Genomic DNA, 20,294 nt, shown 5'->3' with positions numbered 1-20,294 from the left:
GGGACTTCTGTTCATAATTATAACACGAGTAAATTATGAATATCTAAGTAATCTCTCCAGTCGAGCTACAGTGGATGAAACCAATATTATCTGATCGTGTTTGTATTACCCGTGCAAGCGAATTGAGCGCTCTAAGTTTAAGACTGAAACTGAGTTGATGTAGCGAGGATCTCGAGATCCGTTGCATGTTTACGTATTGCTAAGCGCAGTTTTACTGGTTTGGCTGGGTGCTCGACTTCTTTTTTTCGGTAATGGAGTGTAATGTGGAATATCATCACCCCTCTTCTTCTTCCTCGTGTTGTCCCGGCATTTTGCCACGGCTCATGGGAGCCTGGGGTCCGCTTGACAACTAATCCCAAGATTTGGCGTAGGCACTAGTTTTTACGAAAGCGACTGCCATCTGACCTTCCAACCCAGAGGGTAAACTAGGCCTTGTTGGGATTAGTCCGGTTTCCTCACGATGTTTTCCTTCACCGAAAAGCGACTGGTAAATATCGAATGATATTTCGTACATAAGTTCCGAAAAACCCCTATTGAAAAATATTCACAACAGTCATAACATATGACTACTATATTTTTCACAGGCTATCTAATATAATCTGACATCCGATTACGTAGATAATACGAACCGTAAAATAGTGATACATTGCTCCAAGCTTTGCTCCACTTTAAGAAAATTTTGAATATTTTTTTAAACTATTTATTATTAAATATTCAGACAAATTTATATTAAGCAAATATAAAATATCTTATCTAACATATTTTTATTGGCAAATCGACGTCATGAAATATTGTTTTATATATCTGAAGCAATGAACAAGGAACAAAATATTCCCATTATTTGGGGTATTTTTGCTCCTACCTATATAGTTCACTTAGGGGCGCTATGTTACCCCATTGTGCTCCAAATTAGTAGGCCCCGCCAAAAAAAAGATTATTTTACGACTAAGTTAGCAAATCAATATCAATATATTCAATTTCGTTTATCTGATAAATAATAACATAGAAATATTATATTTGAATATATTAGACGTTAAGTCATTTTACTAAATTGGAGCATAGTTATTATACCCAGCGGGGAGCAAAGTAGCACCATTTTACAGAACCTCAGTGTCAAGTAAATCTAGGAGTGAGCTACACTCGGCTGTTATGGCCAATGGAAATCATTGGACAAATCTGCATTTTGGACAATCTGTCATGATTATTTTACGTTTTGTTTTAGATCCTAGACGATTTACGACTAAGGACAACCTTACTTACGAGACCATCTTGTTTTCTGGTTGGTAAATAAATTACCTATAAGTACTATGCAAGTAACCATTTTTCAGGCATAAGTAATACGATTTATCGACCATCGCACCAGTAGAATTTCAGCTTAAGTATTCAGATATAGGGTTCAAATTAGATTGTACTTTCGGGAAATGTGACTTGTCTTCAAATTAACTCATTAATAGGAATATTTCTTTTAAACCTTGTGGATTGACGCGATTGCGATCTGATCTTGCATACTCAACCGTTTGGTTTTACTAAGGGTAGCTTAACAACTGATGCTACAGCGAGTATTTTCGATGCCTTGAATGACTCGCATGATGCCATTGGGATTTATTGCGATTTATCCAAGGCATTCGATTGTATTCATCATTGGACATTGTTGGCTAAAGTAAATCATTATGGTGTCAGGGGAAAGACCTTGGGTGTTCTACAATCATATTTAACTAATAGAACTCAGTGTGTTGATGTTGATGGTTCTAAATCAATAGACATGGCCGTTGAAATAGGTATTCCCCAAGGATCTATATTGGGTCCTTTCTTATTTTTAACCTACATTAACGATTTACCATACGTACTAGAGGGCTTAACAAATATAGTACTATTCGCAGATGATACTTCGCTTTTATTTAAAGTATATACCACGGAATATCGATACAGTGGAACAAATTATTAATCCCGTTTTGCAAAAAATATTGAATTGGATCACAATAAATAATTTACTACTGAATCACAAAAAAATAAAATGCATTCGATTCTCCTCGTCAGACTCAAAAACAACACACCAAAACTGGTCCTGGGAAACCATACACTAGACTTCTCAGATAGTACTGTGTTTCTTGGTTTGACAGTAGTTGTGTTCTACTATTTATGTTGTGAAACAGATTAGGCAGTTAACAGACACAAGCACAGCTAAATTAGTTTATTACAGCTACTTCCATAGTTTCATGTGTTATGTGTCTGGTGTGGGGAAAATCTGCTAATATAGATAGTACCTATATTCGTTTTACAAAAGCGAGCCGTACGTGCCATTTACGATCTGAAGCCGCGAACATCCTTGAGAGATCTATTCAGGAAAGTCAGCATCATCACGCTACCGTCACAATAGATCTATGAAGTTATTAATTATTATGTACATACACTAGAAGAAACTACGAACACATTCCGAAAAATAAAGACAATCATACATTTAATACAAGAAACAAAGATAAACTTGCTGTGCACCGTTTACTACTTACTAAAGCTCGAAAATCAATTTATTGGAAAAGCAGTACATTTTTACAACAAAATTCCTTCAATTTGCCAGATTATAAATTCGAGAAAATGTCAAATATAAATTAATTGAAAAATCGTACTATAAAGTGTCAGATTATTTGGAAGAAAAAAGACGTAAGTATGGGATAATTGTATTTGTTAATTGTATTAGTCAAGTAATTAAAAATGTAATAGTTTTAAGGGAAAAATGTGCAATAATTGACGGACACAAGTGTATATTTTTATACTTATTTATGGAAAATAAAGTTTGAAAAGATTTAAAAATCTGTTAGCATTTGGTAAATTGTTCAAAGATCTAAGGCACTCAAGTAGCTGAATTTCATTCGATAAACCGAGCTAAATTAATTGAGTCTAACTCATCAAATTATTACGTTTATTATAACGGTTATAGTAAGTAAGTAAGTAAGTAATTTATTTGCATAAAATAGTGTACAGTAAGATGGTCAATAGGCAGGTACAATTTGGTTCAACTATTTTGCCTTAAGAAGGCGTGCAAATATTAATAGCTATTTAAATATTATACATATAGTACATTAATTCATTCATTAACAAATATTTTAATTACACAAATTATTACATAATATTAACTTAACTATGGTATAAGTCATCATGATGAATTAAAATACTACGACACAGACATTATAATAAAAATACTACACAATAACGAACAGGAACCACAATTCATTAAAATGTCATATAAAGAACATTAAACATTGAATCAACCGAATTACCTAGTAAATAGTGTAAATAATACATTTTACTCTGTCCATTATTGTGATAGGAACTCATTAATACTGTAAAATCTTTTTTCTAGTAGCCAATTATGCAATTTTGATATACAGGCTTTATATGGCAAGGATTTTATATCTTCTGGGACATGATTGTAAATTTTGATAGCCATGCAGTAACTGTTCTTGTCACACAGTTTCGTGGTCGTCTTAGGTTTTACGAGTCTTAATGGATATCTTGTATTAAAATTACATATATCTTTTAATTTTATAAACAATGATGGATTAGACTTTACAAATTTAGTAACTTCCAAAATGTATAAAGATGGTAATGTAAGTAACTTCAGCTCATAGAAAAGATCCTTGCAAGATGTTCTTGTAGGTTTCTTACAAATGGCTTTAATGCATTTTTTTTGACTGATAAAAAGTCGTTTTATTTCGCAACAGTTTCCCCAGAGTACCACTCCATATCTTAGCAAGGACGCCACATAGCCATGGTACGCAAGTAGAGCAGTTTCCTTGTTGACACGAGTTGAAAGTCTTCGGAGTGGATAAGCAAAACTGTTTAAACTTTTGCATTTCTTTTCAATTTGTGGTTTCCATGAACAATGTTTATCCATAATTATACCCAGAAACGTCACTACATCAGTTTCCTGTATAGTTTGGTCATTATATATGACATTCAATTCAGTTCCTTCTTTTCTATTACAGAATTGCATGACATTAGTTTTATTAAGGTTCACATTCAAATTATTTGCTTCTAGCCATTTAATTACTTTGGTAACTTCGCTATTGATGTCGTCGTTATAGGTAGCTGTATTATTAGATGTAATTACTAGGGAAATATCATCAGCAAATAAAGTACATTGATAATCTGTAATGTTTGGTAAATCATTAATATATAGTAAAAACAATAAAGGGCCTAACACACTTCCTTGTGGAACACCAACTCTATTCACTGCAATATCTGATCTAACGTAGCCTATGGTATTATTATCATTAATATTTTCAATTTGTACACATTGTTTTCGGTTATGTAGGTAACTTCTGATCCAGTCCAGTGCCTTACCCCGAATGCCATATTTATAACATTTATCAAGAAGACGCTGGTGTGAGACAAAGTCAAAAGCCTTGCTCATGTCAAAGAAAATGGCACAAACTGGTTGTCTTTTATCGACTTCTTCAGTTATTTTTTTGAGTAAAGTAAATGCAGCGAGTACAGTACTTTTCCCTTTCTGAAAACCATTTTGGTCCTTGTTAATTATTTCGTATTTATCGCAAAAGGAGGTTATTCTAGAGTACATAACTTTTTCGAATATTTTTGATAGAACAGGCACCAAAGTAATGGGACGGTAATTATTTAGATCCTCTTTCTCACCCTTTTTATGCAATGGTTTTACAATAGACATCTTAAGTTTATCTGGGAAAGTGCCACTAGTAAATGAAAGGTTTATTAGAAAACTTAAAACAGGTGCAATTAATGAAGCACAGTCTTTAATAACTGTAGTGGATATTTCGTCATATCCTACAGAACTAGTAGAATTTAATGATCTAATTGTTTTGATTATTTCATAGTCATCACAAGCATACAAGAACATTGTTGAGTTATGAGATGAAATATCACCCAAACTATGTTTCTCTGTGTTATATTCGTTATGCGTTAAGTGAATATAATACTCGTTAAAGACGTCGGCTATTTCTTTAGGTTTAGTCATTTCTTTGTTGTCCTTTACAATTTTGTCTAAATAATTTGGCTTAAAATTACAATACGCTCTATTTTTAACTAGATTAGAGAGACTAGATTTATCTTGGATAGTCTTTTTAATCAATGCGTAGAGCTAGGTTAAAACTTTTTTAACTAGCAGCTGCCCGTGACTCCGTCCGCGTAGAACTCGTTTATGGCACTCCCTTTTAATTTAGGAAAAAATAGTTGTAGTTACCTATTTATACGTTGTTGCTACCTAAATTGTACTAGATTATTATGCCATTGGTTCAATGTACTCGGACACAAACATAGTACATGATCAAATGGATTCGGGACGAGCAGGGCAAAATACAGTTGCCATCAGATATATATATCGGAGCGGCCAGGATGCTCACAAATACGCACGCCTCTATTGTCAAGGCACTAGAGTGCGTGTTCAGATATTTTTGAGCACCTCTGTCGCTCCGATATATATCTGTTGGCGACTGTACTTTGCCCTGCTGAATCCGTTTGATCATGTATTATGTTCGTGTACTGTAAACTTCGATATAAAGATAAGTAATTATCAATGTAATGGTGCTGAGTCAGTTCCTGAATATAATCACGATTATTTACCACGATTATTTATTTATATGTTGTTTGAATTGAGGTTAAAGAAATAAAAACCAATACAAAATTAAAACTATTTATTGAAACAATTTCAAAATAATATTTTTGTTTTACTAAAGCTAGTGGGCTTAAAACTCACGTAGATAACTAACATAGGAAAGCACTGAGAATGAATAAGATAAGCCATAAGTACGTTGAGTAACGCAAAGATGTTGTATTACACATTAATTATACTAGGTATCAATATAGGAGATTTATAATTAGGCTTCGTGGAAGATTAATACAACTTCACTATGTATGGCTAATTAGATTAAATTACGTTAACACTGATCATACAAAATGCTTTAAAATGACTTCCGGATAACACAAATGCCTGATCTTATTGTTATAAAGATACAAATTACTGTACAGATAATAACTGGCAACTTTGGTGTATGTAGGCAAATTAATGAAATCTGTCATCCGAGTTAATAGAGATTATCTTCTAAATAATAATTTGTAGCTTCATAATATTGGGACCTATAGAGGACATGTTTGTACCTATATATGATACCTACTGACGCTACAAAATAATTCTAAGGGGCAAATAAATAATGAAACAATCAATAATAGTTACAATGGTTAACAGGAAGATATAACGTGGAAACGAATCAAGTTTTTACAGCCACTCTTATCACATATTACAGCTTTATATCTACTAGTTTGTCTACCATAGAAAATCTAAGATAACCACTTTATCGCCTGTATACAAATTTGTAAATTAACCCTACAAAATTAGTTCCTGTTGTTCTTGCTAACCGTATGATACAGAGGTCAAATTTTAGCCTTAAAATTAGGATAATAAAAAATAATATGCTCTATGCAATTGAAAATTACGAAACGAAACATCAACTGTTTACATCTCAGGTCAATACAGTTATATATACTTCGAATACATCGAGATACATAATTTAATCGAAATGATTACACTTTTATAATTTGGCATCCAACAACTACTAAAGTACGCGTTCATATAGTAGCTTATTATTAGCCTTGCGAGTGGAATCAATAAATGCGAACAAGCGTTGCCCCAGCACCCGTGACACAGACTAATGGCACAATTCCTCCACACACATAGCCAGCCACGAATTTGTACCTATATAGTTTAAGTATACGATTCAAGATGTTTTTAAGTATCATGCAGTATGTGGGGAATTTATGTAAAATGGTATATAAGTATACGTGCTGAAAGCACTGTTGGCAAGTTAATGGGCCGATAATGTACATTTCGGTGCTGTCAAAATAAATCTACAAATTTTAACGAGACGCACCAGCATATTGCACAAATATTGTTACACAAAAGGCCCGTTAATAACAAATGATGCAATACTAGTGGATCCGACATCAGAATGAGAAATGTCGAATATAAATAAAATACACTTTCATGTACAAACATTAAATATGATGACGTTTGAATGCGAAACTGGCTCTCGAGACGAACGGACGCGGTTCAAACAGCGCTCGCTTTGACAGTCTTGGCGGAAAGAAACCTCTGCTCGATAGACCTCCGGGGGATACCACTGATCTTCTTCGGCGAATAACCATTACAGTTGATGGACGACGGTAGGGACTTGTATCCGCCGTCAGAGCTGTAGTCCGTGTCGGTGGACTGGCCATTTAAACTAGGACTGTGTCTGTTGCCGTTTACACTCTCCTTGCTGCTGATGCGACCATTATACAGGTCTCCGTACGATGTGTGGTGTTTGATCGTGTTCTCTTCGATCACTGCGTTTTTAGCGAGCAGCGGTTCCGCACTGGAATACGCTTGGTTGTGGAAGTTCTCAATGGAACGAGATCTGGTCGAGTATAGGCTCTTGCGTACCGTCTTCTCCCCTACGGAGGAATCCCGCTTGACGTACCGGTTGGAGTCGCTGTTGGCCAAGGCCTGGAGGTACTTGGAGCCGACCCGGCTGTTGGTCTTGAGCTGGACCGCGTCCGCTCGCCGCTCCTCGTCCTTCCGCGCACCACACTGGCACTTCACGGTCCCGTTGACTACAGGCCTCTTAGTCTTTTGTGCTTCACTGTACACCGGCAGCTTCCTCCCGCTAGCTTGTTCATTCCAACTGAGAAAAATAAATTCACATTAGTAGGTGTAATAACTTGTTTATTTTAACGGTAACTTGTTTGTTTATTTTACGGTAGATAACAAGAATCGTTTATAAAGTACTCCAGTTTACTGTTTTAAGTAAAGGATAATCGGGCTTAGAAGCTTACAAGAAAACAATCCTTTATATTGCTTGTTAACTCTTACTAGTAGTAGGTATGTGATAATAATTTTTAAAAGGGAATTTAATTTGTACTTTGAAACAAATTCTAAACAAAGGTTGTGCCTTTGAATCTCACCTTTACGTTCTGCGGGGCAGCGTGTAACAGAGAGCGATTTCATAATCAAAGTAAATTACAAATTAGTTCCAAACAAGAAAAAACTAGAACGACAAAACACTCGGACTACCTAAATATACAATACAACAATAATGCAACGTTCCTACATTCTGTAAACCACGCTTTTGAAAAAAGTGCCAAATCGTGCTGTTAAATCAATCGTTATGTAGCGTTCATACCCTTCAACCTATTCAGCATAGGCTTGAAGACAACAATAATCTCATTACATACTGCTTTAAAATAACTAGTAGTTACAGGCGATATATACATAGGCAATAGGCACAATATTACTTTTTTATTCGATTTCATCGAGTCTAACTCCCATGCATCACTTGATATATCTATAGCAAGAATCTTCAATATCCCTATCGGACGTTCTGAAGAGGTCGCTCGGCTGGTAGGCGAGATGCAGCAAGCACAACACATTGACGGAACACAAGAGGCAAACAGCGAGAAAGCAGTCGAGCCACGCTACCTGCTGCGACGGACGAACGCCCCCCAAGTGGAAACTGCACCGGTATCCAAAGACAACATTTGCCCAAAATCCAATTTGAATTAAAAGCAGCATGTGAGGAAATTAGAACATGATATTAAAGTCGATGTCGATAAAGCAGTACCACCACCAATTGACCAAAACACGGAGTTTAACTTTGAATTAGATAGGAGAAATGAAGCTAAATTTGCTTGACCTTGACCTATTGTAGTCTCTATAAGTTAGTTGTATTGAAGAAGCCAATTACTAATGTCCTGATAGTGGTAGCACTATAATGATTAAGATAGTAAGATCTAGATGAGGTAGCATTTACAAAAATAAATTAGAGATCATATGAAAATGCCTGCGAAATATGGAGGGACTGTGAGAGAGACACTGCACATCGAAGTGGGTGCAAAGGTCATCTTCATATTCATATAGTCTCTCAAGGCTAGAATCCATCTAGAGTTTCTGATGTCAGAGGCCAAGTTGTGAGTTTTAAAAACGGTGTTGTGTAATATAATGCTGCTATGTTCATTACATAATGAGAAATAATAAGAAGGGATTACAGGCGGCATGTAAAGGACGGTGATAAATGAGTGCAATGTGTGTAATATAGACTGCAACGAATTTATCGAAGTGATGATAAACCTAAAACAATAAATAATAAAATATTTAAATACATACAACAATAAGTTTATGTGAGAAAACTGCTGCTTTTAAAACACGTGTGACAAATTGAATATTTACATAGATAATAAAAGTGTGTCACAACGTAGCATCATAGGCTCGTAGCTATTGGTGTAAAATGGTGTTAAACCATAGAAATGGAGTCAAATTACCTCACTAAACCGGAATTTTCAGAACTCGTTAGCGCCGAGCTCATCGGCGGCCGCAACTGAAACGAAAACACGCGAATTTTAGATTAAACTCATGATTAATGTAATAAATGAGGTGTGATGCTAGAATACTCCAACGCAATTGTTTGTTGAGCACCTCTGACACTTCATATTAATGACTTCATAGCAGAAATGAATTTACGAGTTTATAATATAACTATTTCATCCCAGTGTGATTTAATAGATAAAGCGTGGTATTTCAAGCAACACTAGGAGTATAGCCCACTTTATTCTCTAGGGAGTAATGGATTTTTTCGGGAAATTATGTCGCTGAGTCATACAAATCAAGAAGTTTATAGATAAGTAATTATAATCATGCTATAAATGTGTTATAATACTATATAATACTTTTAAAATACGGATGCTTATTATAATGCAAAAAAAGAAGATTATAATAATAATAATTATTGTATCTCCTTGGATTTCACGGGCCTATAAATCCCGGTCTTTTGATAGGCTTGCATGGGGATATAGATCCAACACGTAGAGGCCTCTTGGAGAGCTTTAATGTCATGTAGAACGCCTGCTGGAACCCGTTCACAGGCGCAACAATAGACACCAATGAACCGGTCGCAACAGGCATTGGGACTATTGTAGTAAAGTGAACAGTATAACGGTCTATGGATTGAAGTTTGGGAGGACAATGAGACTGGGTTATTGCAAAGACGTCCGGACACCTGCCATAACAATGTTTTCACTAGTTATCGAGGCAGGCGGTGACTCGCCGCCCACTAGATGGGCCCCTGAAAATGCCGTCGTGAAGACGACCAGGAGCAACACCGGTGTGAGCGGCTCAGGGGTGTCGAGAGGTGTACGCCGCTTTCTACCCAGTGGCTGATAACAGCCACTGTGCCAACTCGCGTCTTATGCAAGTTTTCACTTCCACCCCTGGAGCATTTAGCTCTAACGACTTCTCTCTGGACGGCCAATGAAGGCAAGCCAGAGCTGAGAGTCCTGCGGGTCCCCTTGGGGTCCACTCCGACCGACGAAGACACGCCGGAGACGGAGACCCTGACCGACTCTCGGGAGTACTCGGGTCCGTGGGGTCGTTACTCCCCAACAGCTCGCCACAAGCTGCCCTGCGGTTTAATTAAAAAATAATAATAATAATTAAAAAATCAAATAATTATTATTATTTGATTTTTTAATTTTAATATATATGTCGACGCGCCTAAACAATAGTTTAATTGTTAAATTTAATAATTTAAATAAAAAAAATAACTAATAATAATAATAAAGTACCTTATAAACTTAATTAGTTTTAAGCAAAATTAGTTCAAGCGCTCTGTAAGCGGGATATCAGCGAGGTAGCTTACATATTGTGCTTAGATGCAAAAACTCGAAGATGCCGGCACCTTGCGGTGAGGGTTGGCAACTTGGCATTAAAATGTACGAATAGACAGTGAGAAGTAAACACCATTGATTGAATTTGGCGATATTCGGCCCACTTATATGGCGTCTGGACGTGTTCTCACGGGTCGAGGTTGGTAATTAATTATGTTAGTTATTTTTTGCGGCCAAGCTAATCCTAGGCGCCAGGCCAGGGATGGAGAGAGGACATTCTTTGATGTGACTTAGCGCATGACACACGCATTCGTGAAATTACGTTTCGCCTAAGGCCCGGCGCCCACTATCGGCATGGCACGGCAAGGGATCCTTCGGCAGATTACCGAGGCTTACTCGCTTGAGTATGCAAAGGCATAGTCAGGCATGCTAAGGCGTCCTCAAGCATGCCGAGGTCTGCTTGGGAATGGCGAGGCATCCCTCAGGCGTTCTCAGGCATACCAAGGTGTCCAGAAATGCTAAGAACGCCTCGGCATGTCTAAGATACCGGGCCTAAGTGGTCTATTTTAGATATAAGCTAGTTATAGTAACCATCTGTATATATCCATTATGTATATTGTTAGTGGTCTTTGCTTAGTCAGTTAGTCTATAACAACAAGTCTTGTCTCGCGTTAATATTTACGCTTTAGGGATGTACTACCTAGTGCATTTAGGGTTCTCTAAATCATTGCCGAAAATTATTTTTCGCATTATTTCATTTCATTTTGCCAATTCATGGCAGGAAACCGGGCTGGATTGGGACAGGTGGCGTTCTCTCGTTTCGGAGGCCAAGATTCTTTTTGGATCGCTGAGCCAAAGCAGTTAGTTATTATTTCATTCCGCCGTATGATCAAGTAGCAACTCAACATAATAATTCGTATTACGTATTTCCCAACCTAACAGTTAGCAACTGTATGTTGGGACAACAACTTAAAAATATACTTTTTAAAACGCAATGTTTTAAGAACCTAGAATGATTTTGTAAGTCTAATACGAAATATATTTTTATAAAAAGTATTTTTGTAATCTAACAGTTCACCTAACACGCTCCTCTTCGCTTCGCTCGTCGTCGCACCTATCTTGTCTCTGTCAAATTACTGACGTTATCGTATCATATATCTATATATCGTATCTAAAGAAATGTATTCCAAATGTTGTATATCATAAATAAATAATCTACTTAATAATAATTCCACGCACCAAATAAAACGTTGTCATAATGAAAGTTTGCCGAATGTTGCCAAAGTAAATAAAATCGAAAAGTTGGTTGGCAAGTGAAATTTGGTCAATAAAACTTCGGCGAAGAGGCAGAACACGGCGTAACAGTACAGTAGGGGCTCGGTAATCCGGTACCTGAAATTTTCCTCCTATGCCGGATTGTTGAATCTGCCGGATTTTTGTATTTGTGTGGGAAGCAAATGATCAGATGCTCACCCGATCAGTCTGCGTGGCCACGTTGCAGGTGTCGTCGGCGCGCGGCTCGTGCCCCTCGGACATGCGCAGCATCTGCGCCTGCAGCACGCGCACCAGCCGGTCGCGCTCTTCCAGTTGACTCTGCAAATGACAAGGTTATAAGGTGAACATCCGAATAATTTCTGAAGATAAAGTAATAACATTCCTCGAATATGAGAAGTTGGATGTTTGTTAGAGTGATATTACCGTGATCACGTGGGAGGTATGTATCTATTGATTGAAAATTAATAGACACTACTTCCGTCTCATTTCGCTATGCTCGATATTTTGTAACAAAAATAATTCCTGATTTCGGAATTCGAACAAACGTCGCTGTCTGTATGTGTAAGAAAGATGTAAATAATGTAAAACTTGCTTACCGCAATCAAAAAATTATGTACCTACATAATTAAATACATACATTACGAAATCTGCAATCAGTGAAGCAAAAATAGAAATCTGCCGTGAGGGAGTGCGAAAACTGCGAACAGCAACAGGTCGAGATGATAGTTCCAAACTAAGTGTGGTGTTCAAGTATGTACCTAAATGTAACAAATGCTCTGGCAACAATGGTCATGCTCCGGACAGCTGTCATGGCGCCGCGCCGGCGGTGTTAGTGTAAGGCCTGACTGGACGCTCGAAGCGGAGCGTTCGGCGAGGCGTGCAGCGTGGCGTCGGGCTCACAAGTGATTTGAGCAGCATGCCGTAAGGCCGCTCCTAAACGTTTGCATTTGTTTAATATGCACGCTGCGCGCCCCGCCCCACTGCACGCTCAACTCAAGCGTCCACTCAGGCCTTACACTTATTATATACTAGTGCACTGTATGGTGCAATACAAAACGTTTTCATTACAATCATCTCAAGAGTTATAAGAGTGAGTGAGACTGACCTGCAGGTAGAGGATCTGCCGTCGCATCTCGGCGCAAGCGTCCGGGTGCAGCGGCGAGGCGGGGGGCCGGCGCCCGTTGACGCGCGCGGGGCTCTCCGCGCACGCGGCCAGCAACGGGTCGAGAGTTTCGCTCTGCAACGCCAAAATACGTAGGTTAGTGTGGTGCTGGGTCTTAGTCTTTTTATTCCGTCTTCCCATCACCAGCAAGTATACGATACTCGTCGCGCTTGTCGCGCATGACATGATACGAAATAAAAGGAGGGAAAATATGTCGGGGTGTATCAAACAAACGCTCGAAGACCTATTTAAGCGAATAAATGGTTTATCTATCTATATATTTATTGCTCACCATTCTTCAATGGTGATATAACTTTTCTTCGTCCCCTTTGCGGGGAAATTATGGAAACTACTGAGATTCTTAAAGAACGGTTTTCCATGGCTAACTTGTTAAAGGTTCCATGTGACCAAAGGTATGTAGTTTATCTTCATAAATACGCATGTTTCTTTATTGTTGATTTATACTTATGTGGCGATAGTTTTTCTCCTTAGCGCGCGAGATCTGGGTCGCATTTTTGTAGTGCTTTTTGCATGCTGTTATTAAAGCTAGTGTGTTATCTAGTGATAACTATGATTATAGTTGATATAAAATCGGAGATTTTTAGTGGCATGCAAATATATGAAACAGTACTGCCTCACTGGTGTCACAATAAATATCACTTCAGAGCATCACAAATTAATTATGTATGGAAATTAGTCAGCCAGCCTTTATTAGTTCCTCGTCTCTAAGCATCTGTAAGAAATACCCGTAAACTGACACTAAACATCCCAGTGCTGTAAGCTAGTAACATGAGCTGTAAGATTGGAAGGAAGGAAATTATAAGCAAGTCATCTAAGTTACAGTATAGGTGAAAGTGCCGTAAAAGAAAGGTAGCAGCATTAACAGCGGTATTAAAGGCTGCCAGGACTTCATTAAATACAAATGTTATTGACTTTTAGTTGGTCTTTAATAAGAGTCAGTAATTCAAGATTAAGTACCTACAGATCTCCTCTTTTTAATAAGTGTAAAAGTATTTTTATGTACGTACACTGAAGTAACAGATTAAAATACATATTCGTACTTTTGTATTTAACGATTCCTCTGCATAAACTGTAAGCAATTCGACTTTTTAATGACATCTCATGACATGGCGGGCGAATGATCAATATTAAAAAAAAATACATTTCACTAGAGAACTGGCACCGCTTACTGTAAAAAATGCATTATCTAAGTTATAGAAAGTTTAAGTGACCACGGCGTTGTCATGTTACGAACTGTCAAAAACAAGGTGGAATTGCGTTCCATTAGGTACTTATTATTGCAATTGGCAGAGGCGTTACTTACACTCATCGAATGATGCTCGTCCCCCGGCTGCGTGCGGCAAACAAGGCGATGCAACCAAACAGACAATCGTTACAACAAACACGCAAACAAACAGAAATGTGCCAACTAGCCTATACATTAGCAAAACATTGATGCCTCATCCTAAGTGGAGCGATAAACGACAACACGACCGCAACAGTTGATAAAGACAACTGTCACTATCATGGTGATATGATGCTTCGAGTTGTCGCTTGATCGCGTCGGTTAGGACAATATATATTTATAGCGTTATAATTGACCAAACAGGAATATGAAGCTTCAATTAGCAAATTATAATTTGGAATGGAGAAAACATAAAATACTTAACTAATTGAGGCTTGTAAAGTTTTATAAATTTTTGTGCTCTAAAGAGAATTCGCTTGAGGGTTTTATAACATGAAAGTGAGAAAAACATAATTATAAAGGTTAAACGTTTGTAATACGTTCATGAGCACTTGATATGTGAGATATTTATATTTATTACTGCGACTATAGTTCGTGTCATCCACGATAAAGCGCAGATTTGTCCAATTTAAACTTTAATAACATGACATTACGAGTTAAGGCACGCGTCGTCGTCGTGTATAAGATGACTCTTTGAAACACAAAGTAACGGGCAAATAAACACCTTCCTTTCTGAGCCCACGTGCCCTGCCCTAATACGAACCCGACCTTCCTTTACTTAAGGCAAATGAACTTGTTAACCTGTAAACCGATACCGCGACATAAGTATCTATTGCACAACACTGGTTTACTCCAAACATAGCAAATGCCTTTTATTTTCAACCTTTCGTGTAACTTTATACACTTGTTTTCGCCCCGTTCATATCCTTACAAATGGTAGTGCCAACAAAGAACAAAAAAGTAGAAATTTGATAGCAAGCTTCGTGGGGACGTGATCTATCTGACACTGTTCATTGTTTCATTTTAATTATACATTAGCTACAAAAACATCTTAAATAAAGAAGATCTAAAGAAACGCAGTTTCAATTAGGCATTGTGTTAAAAAAGCGGATTGAAGTCATTAGCTATCTTAAATTTCCCAAACACTACGAGGGAACAATGAGTCTAGATTTCGATCTATGGGACCCATAGAGTAAATTGTTGAATCGCACATGGGAAAAGTTGCTTAAAGGGAATCACCACACGTACGAACACGACAGATATCGTTTGAGGTGATGACTCACACTTAATAACGACACAGTTCCACATTAGACCATTCGGCAGTATCGTTCTTCAGTATACGGTCGCGATTGAAGCTGTATGGGTGTCATGAAGTGCCAAGCCATTGTCAATGAATTACCGTTAGTTTATTAAGTGAAGAGAAATTAGGCATTAGGTAGGTGGTAGATTCGATGCTGGTTTTGGTCGCGTCATCCGAATGAAGGAAAAGAAAAAGATGTTTTTGGCCAAGCTCTTTTTGCTTGTATAATCGATTAAGGCTATGAAGCGATCAGAACTTAGGCATGATATGAGGTACCTGTATTCAATGCTGGAGTTTAGCCTCGTGGGCAGAACCGAGGGAGAGACCATGTATGCATGAGCTATTTTTGACTAACGGCCCGATTCGAATTTTAAGATGCGTCAAACATCGGATATTATATAATATAATAATAATACGGAAATAATGAACATCAATTGGCAGTTCAATCTACAACTTTTTTTGTTAAAAAAATCTTTGTAAGATACAGTCCGAATTGTGTTTTATTTTTATTTTTTTCCTTTATTGCAAACCATGGTACATATGTTGTTACAAAAGATTAGAGTATCACATGGACCCGGACAGGGTATAGCAAGTATATACTTAAAAATTATTCTTAAAGCTAGTTCTTAAAACAAATGTAATGGGGTGATAACAATTCTTACATTATAGGTCATATTAGTGTCAAAAGTGACGTTTCTTCAAACAAAAACGTCACATTTGACACTGACATATCCGATCTATATCGTATCTAGACCTAATATTTGACGTATCTTAACGTTCGAATTCGAATCGGGCCGTAAGTGGTACACAAAAATATGAAACGCGGGTCGTTCAATGTGGTGACGCCATAATGTTAACTCGCAGCTACACATGATTGGTTGGGAGGTAACGGCAACGCGTGCTATTAGAGTAACTAGGGGGAAATTACAAATGAGCACTACTTCCTACATTTACGCCCTTACTTGCACACGTCAACATAATAATCATGCTTTCTCGTTATGCATATCAAGCACGTAAATGTTACCTATATGTATTTACGCAACAGTAAATCACAATCAGAACAGTAAATCCCATTTCTACATTCAAACATGTTTCTAATGGAAAGAAAGGTCTGTAAACGCTGTTAGTTATTGCATTTCATTAACCTCCGACGTAATGCAAACTGACGGATAAGTTTAACGAGCAAGGAAATTGAGTTCACTCGTAACCTGGAAACGGAAGCACTGATTTTGATTGTTATAACCGACTTCAAAAAAAGGAGGAGGTTCTCAATTCCTCGCAATCCTTTATATGTATACATGTACATATGGTGCTACTTTAACGCACTAGAGCGGTAATTAGCACATTAGGTAACTATGTCGAAAATTTAAAGGGCCATATATGTACCTACTGTAAACCGTTACATGTGCGAATAGGTAATTCGCAATTCGTGTCGATTTAAAACACTCCCTTCGGCCGTGTTTTAATTTATCCTTACTCGTTGAAAATTTCCTATTTTTCGCATTTGTATCGTAATCGTAATGTTCTATTATAAGGTGAGTTGAGTTGACAGTCAGTGTTTAGCTGTGTATTTATAAGTTTATTACCTACTTATTATTTTGTGTTGCTCCGTTAGTTACTCTTATTACATAGAGGGTCCGTTTAAGTCCGGACGTTAAATGAAAGTACAAGGATTCGCATAGGTAAGCTTTATTCAAACCCGTTATTCTTAAACCGTATATGTAATTATGTGGGTTGATCTTCGCCTTGAACAATGTCACACTTGCAGTCAAATAACATGAATAATGACTTGTATATGTAAAGTAAAGTTGATTGAATAGGTAGATTTAGTGGGTAGAGATATAGGTATCTGGATCAAAAAACTTTTTTGCTGTGTGTGTAAATTTTCTTGCCGGATCCTTTCAGGCATCAACCTTCTACTTCTTAAAAGCTGTTAAAGCCTTAGTAAAATGCACCCAAATTTAACGTTCGAATTGTCCACAGGAAAACCGCCAGTTTCCACGAACAAGTTGCAATGCCTCTGGTTATTTATATTTTTTATTGAGATTATATTCTCAGGTTCTAATAGTCCATATTTGACGGTGTGTAAATATAATAATATTCAACCCAAAAATATTATTAAGTGTCGTCTAAAATGTTTCGTTACGGTTAATTTCATACTGCCCTATGTGCAATCTATTGAATATTGTTTACTATTCGCTATGAAACTAGATAGGTAATACCTACAAAAAGTAACAAGGAAGCTAATTATCATAGGTTAACAGACAGCTACCTGTAAAACTGTAATAAATATGATGTGAGCACTGATGAAATCAAAGACTATTTCATTTAAGAAGCACAGTTATTACAGGCCTGTAAAGTTGCTGAAAAGTAGAAAACTAAACGGATTAATGACAAAAAAAAAAACAGTTCTTGCAATTCACTACATGCATGCATTTACAAGACCGACCAATATTAACCATATTTAAATATCAAGTGTCATAAAATATGTAAGTAACTACCTAATGTTTGTTTGATCGATATGATCAAGTTAGGTATATAAAGTAGTTCGTTCAAAGGTATTTCAGTTATATTCTATTGGCCGGTAGTGTACGTATGCTAGTAACATAAAAACATAATTATTCTAGCTTATGTGTGACAAGGCACTAGCTAAGGCAGACATCCTAGGCAAAATTACAAATGCTGGAATTGTGGAAATGATGGCCATCCTCACTTGGCGGTAAGGAATCAGCACGATGATTCGAGTTACTAAGGCAAAACTGTGATTTCATAACACGCCGATTTCCTCGTGTTTAACTCACAACACGCACAAATTCGTAACTTATAGGTTGAGCGGTGAATGACTCAAATCCGATAAGTGAGTAGGTATGTCTGCGTGTGTATTCGGCTGGTCATGAAGTGTCCGTTTTGTCTTAACCGACCCTACCTCTGGTCACTACCTACTTTTATACCGATTCTGCACTGTAAAGTCAGAAAATTACCTGTAGTCGGACCAAACCAAGTCTGCACCGATATTAACTTGAAAGTGTTAAAGTACCTTAATAAACGTTATATGTATGTAGAAATTGAGGTTTATGCTGACACTCCGGCACTTTATAATTGCAAAGTCTGTGCAGTGCAGAGTCAGCTTGATCCAAATCTATCTAGGGGTCACATTGCATTGCGGCGCTATAAAAGGACTAATCATGCTATACGTGCCTCCTGTAAGACGCGTTTAAGCTGCAGCAGCAGCGTCTTGATGTCCACGACGTCCTGGAGCAGAGTCGCCGGCGCGGGAGCGGGCGACGCGGTGCCTTCGCTGGCGGCGTCGGACGGCGTCTGCGCGCGCGAGCGCTGCAGCAGCCGCGCCGTGCGCACTGGCAGGCTGGCCCTGGGGACAACAATGTCAACTTTAATAAAAGATTAACTTTAATAAATGTTTTAGACTTAAGACCAGTTGCACCCTCCACAATTAACGGACTGATAAACGAAACTCAGCAATGAGCTACAAAACTTTCCGTAAATACAATAAAATTTGGCAAACGCTTTATTGGACATAGACGGTTCAGTGCAATAGGCTAGCCAGTTTCACAAAACCATTTGTCACCGTTAAAAAGTATGCTAAATTGCATTGTATATAAAAAATGCCGTTTGTCAATTGTGATTTAATCAATTGGTCCTAGGAGTGGGTTAGATTACGTATATTTATTCTTTTTAGTAATTGCGGATGAACGTTAACTTTCTCTATCATTAACATCATTGGTTGGTGTAATGTGCCCTTAACGGAGCGTGGTTTATAGCTTGAAAATATTGTAATTGGGTTAGTATGTACTTCTCTTCCACACCGCTATTGGAAAACTTGTTCCATTTTATACCATATTCTCACGCAACTAATTCCAAACTCAAATTGGGCTTTCCACAGAGACAATATACATTTTTTCCACGGTTGTTACAGGTATTATGCGTGGTGTGGCATGCTTAGTCAACGAGATTTTATAAAATCATTTAGACATCAAAATCAATAATGTTTTCGTAACAAAATAAATAATAATCAATCAATTTTTCGTGTTATGGCTCCATCAAGGTGTTGATGATTCTGCCAATGTCGAGGTTGGATAAGACACGGCTAGTATATGAATCTTATTACGGTCATAGACAGTGTTCGGTGGAGTATCCGATCTGCAAAGAAATACAAATTACGACTAACTAATAGACTACATACAACTATTAAACAATATGAACACTACACTATGTACAGAACAAACTACAGTTAAGTATTAAATATTAATAATAGACCAAAGTGTCAACTGAACTTGTCAATCTCGCACAATCCTTCAAGCAATTCTCATCATTAATACCTGTCAAATATACCTAGCTCGTAGGTATAACAGATTGCCAATTCCATAAGTCATCGGGGTGGGTGCGAACGCGCCCTGTCAAATTAATTAGCGAAAATAGGGCGACACCCTCTGTACCTATGTCACCTGTAACCTAACACGCCTCAGTCTATATTTAGAAGCTGATAGTGTTTTGCGAATTATTTATTTATTATTTACATAAATAATTAGAGAGAGACCAGCTTTAAACAAAACTCATGAATCATATCTATGTACATCTAAACCATATTCTTGAATTTATCTATAGGTATTGATGAAAACCGCATTAAAAAC

General features: G+C 37.3%; 1 protein-coding gene across 9 annotated transcripts in view; it reads right to left on the bottom strand.

Moving 5' to 3' along the window:
• Positions 1–5,648: 5,648 nt before the first annotated feature.
• LOC133520552 (uncharacterized) overlaps positions 5,649–20,294 on the bottom strand; it is a 139,983-nt gene continuing 125,337 nt past the window's right edge. For 6 of the 9 annotated variants that reach the window (XM_061855038.1, XM_061855036.1, XM_061855040.1 and 3 more), the window contains 6 exons: positions 18,844–19,015; positions 14,424–14,450; positions 13,043–13,174; positions 12,136–12,255; positions 9,322–9,377; positions 5,649–7,688 (listed from right to left, as the gene is read on the bottom strand). In XM_061855038.1, coding sequence (XP_061711022.1) covers positions 7,076–7,688; positions 9,322–9,377; positions 12,136–12,255; positions 13,043–13,174; positions 14,424–14,450; positions 18,844–19,015 — 1,120 coding nt within the window. In that variant the 3' untranslated portion in view covers positions 5,649–7,075. The other 3 variants (XM_061855045.1, XM_061855044.1, XM_061855042.1) reach the window with 3 other exon arrangements.

This window comes from Cydia pomonella, chromosome 8 (genome assembly GCF_033807575.1).
Source record: "Cydia pomonella isolate Wapato2018A chromosome 8, ilCydPomo1, whole genome shotgun sequence".
NCBI lineage: Eukaryota > Metazoa > Arthropoda > Insecta > Lepidoptera > Tortricidae > Cydia > Cydia pomonella.
The sequence above is the reverse complement of the archived record's forward strand: the minus strand, read 5'-3'. Positions and strand labels throughout refer to the sequence as shown.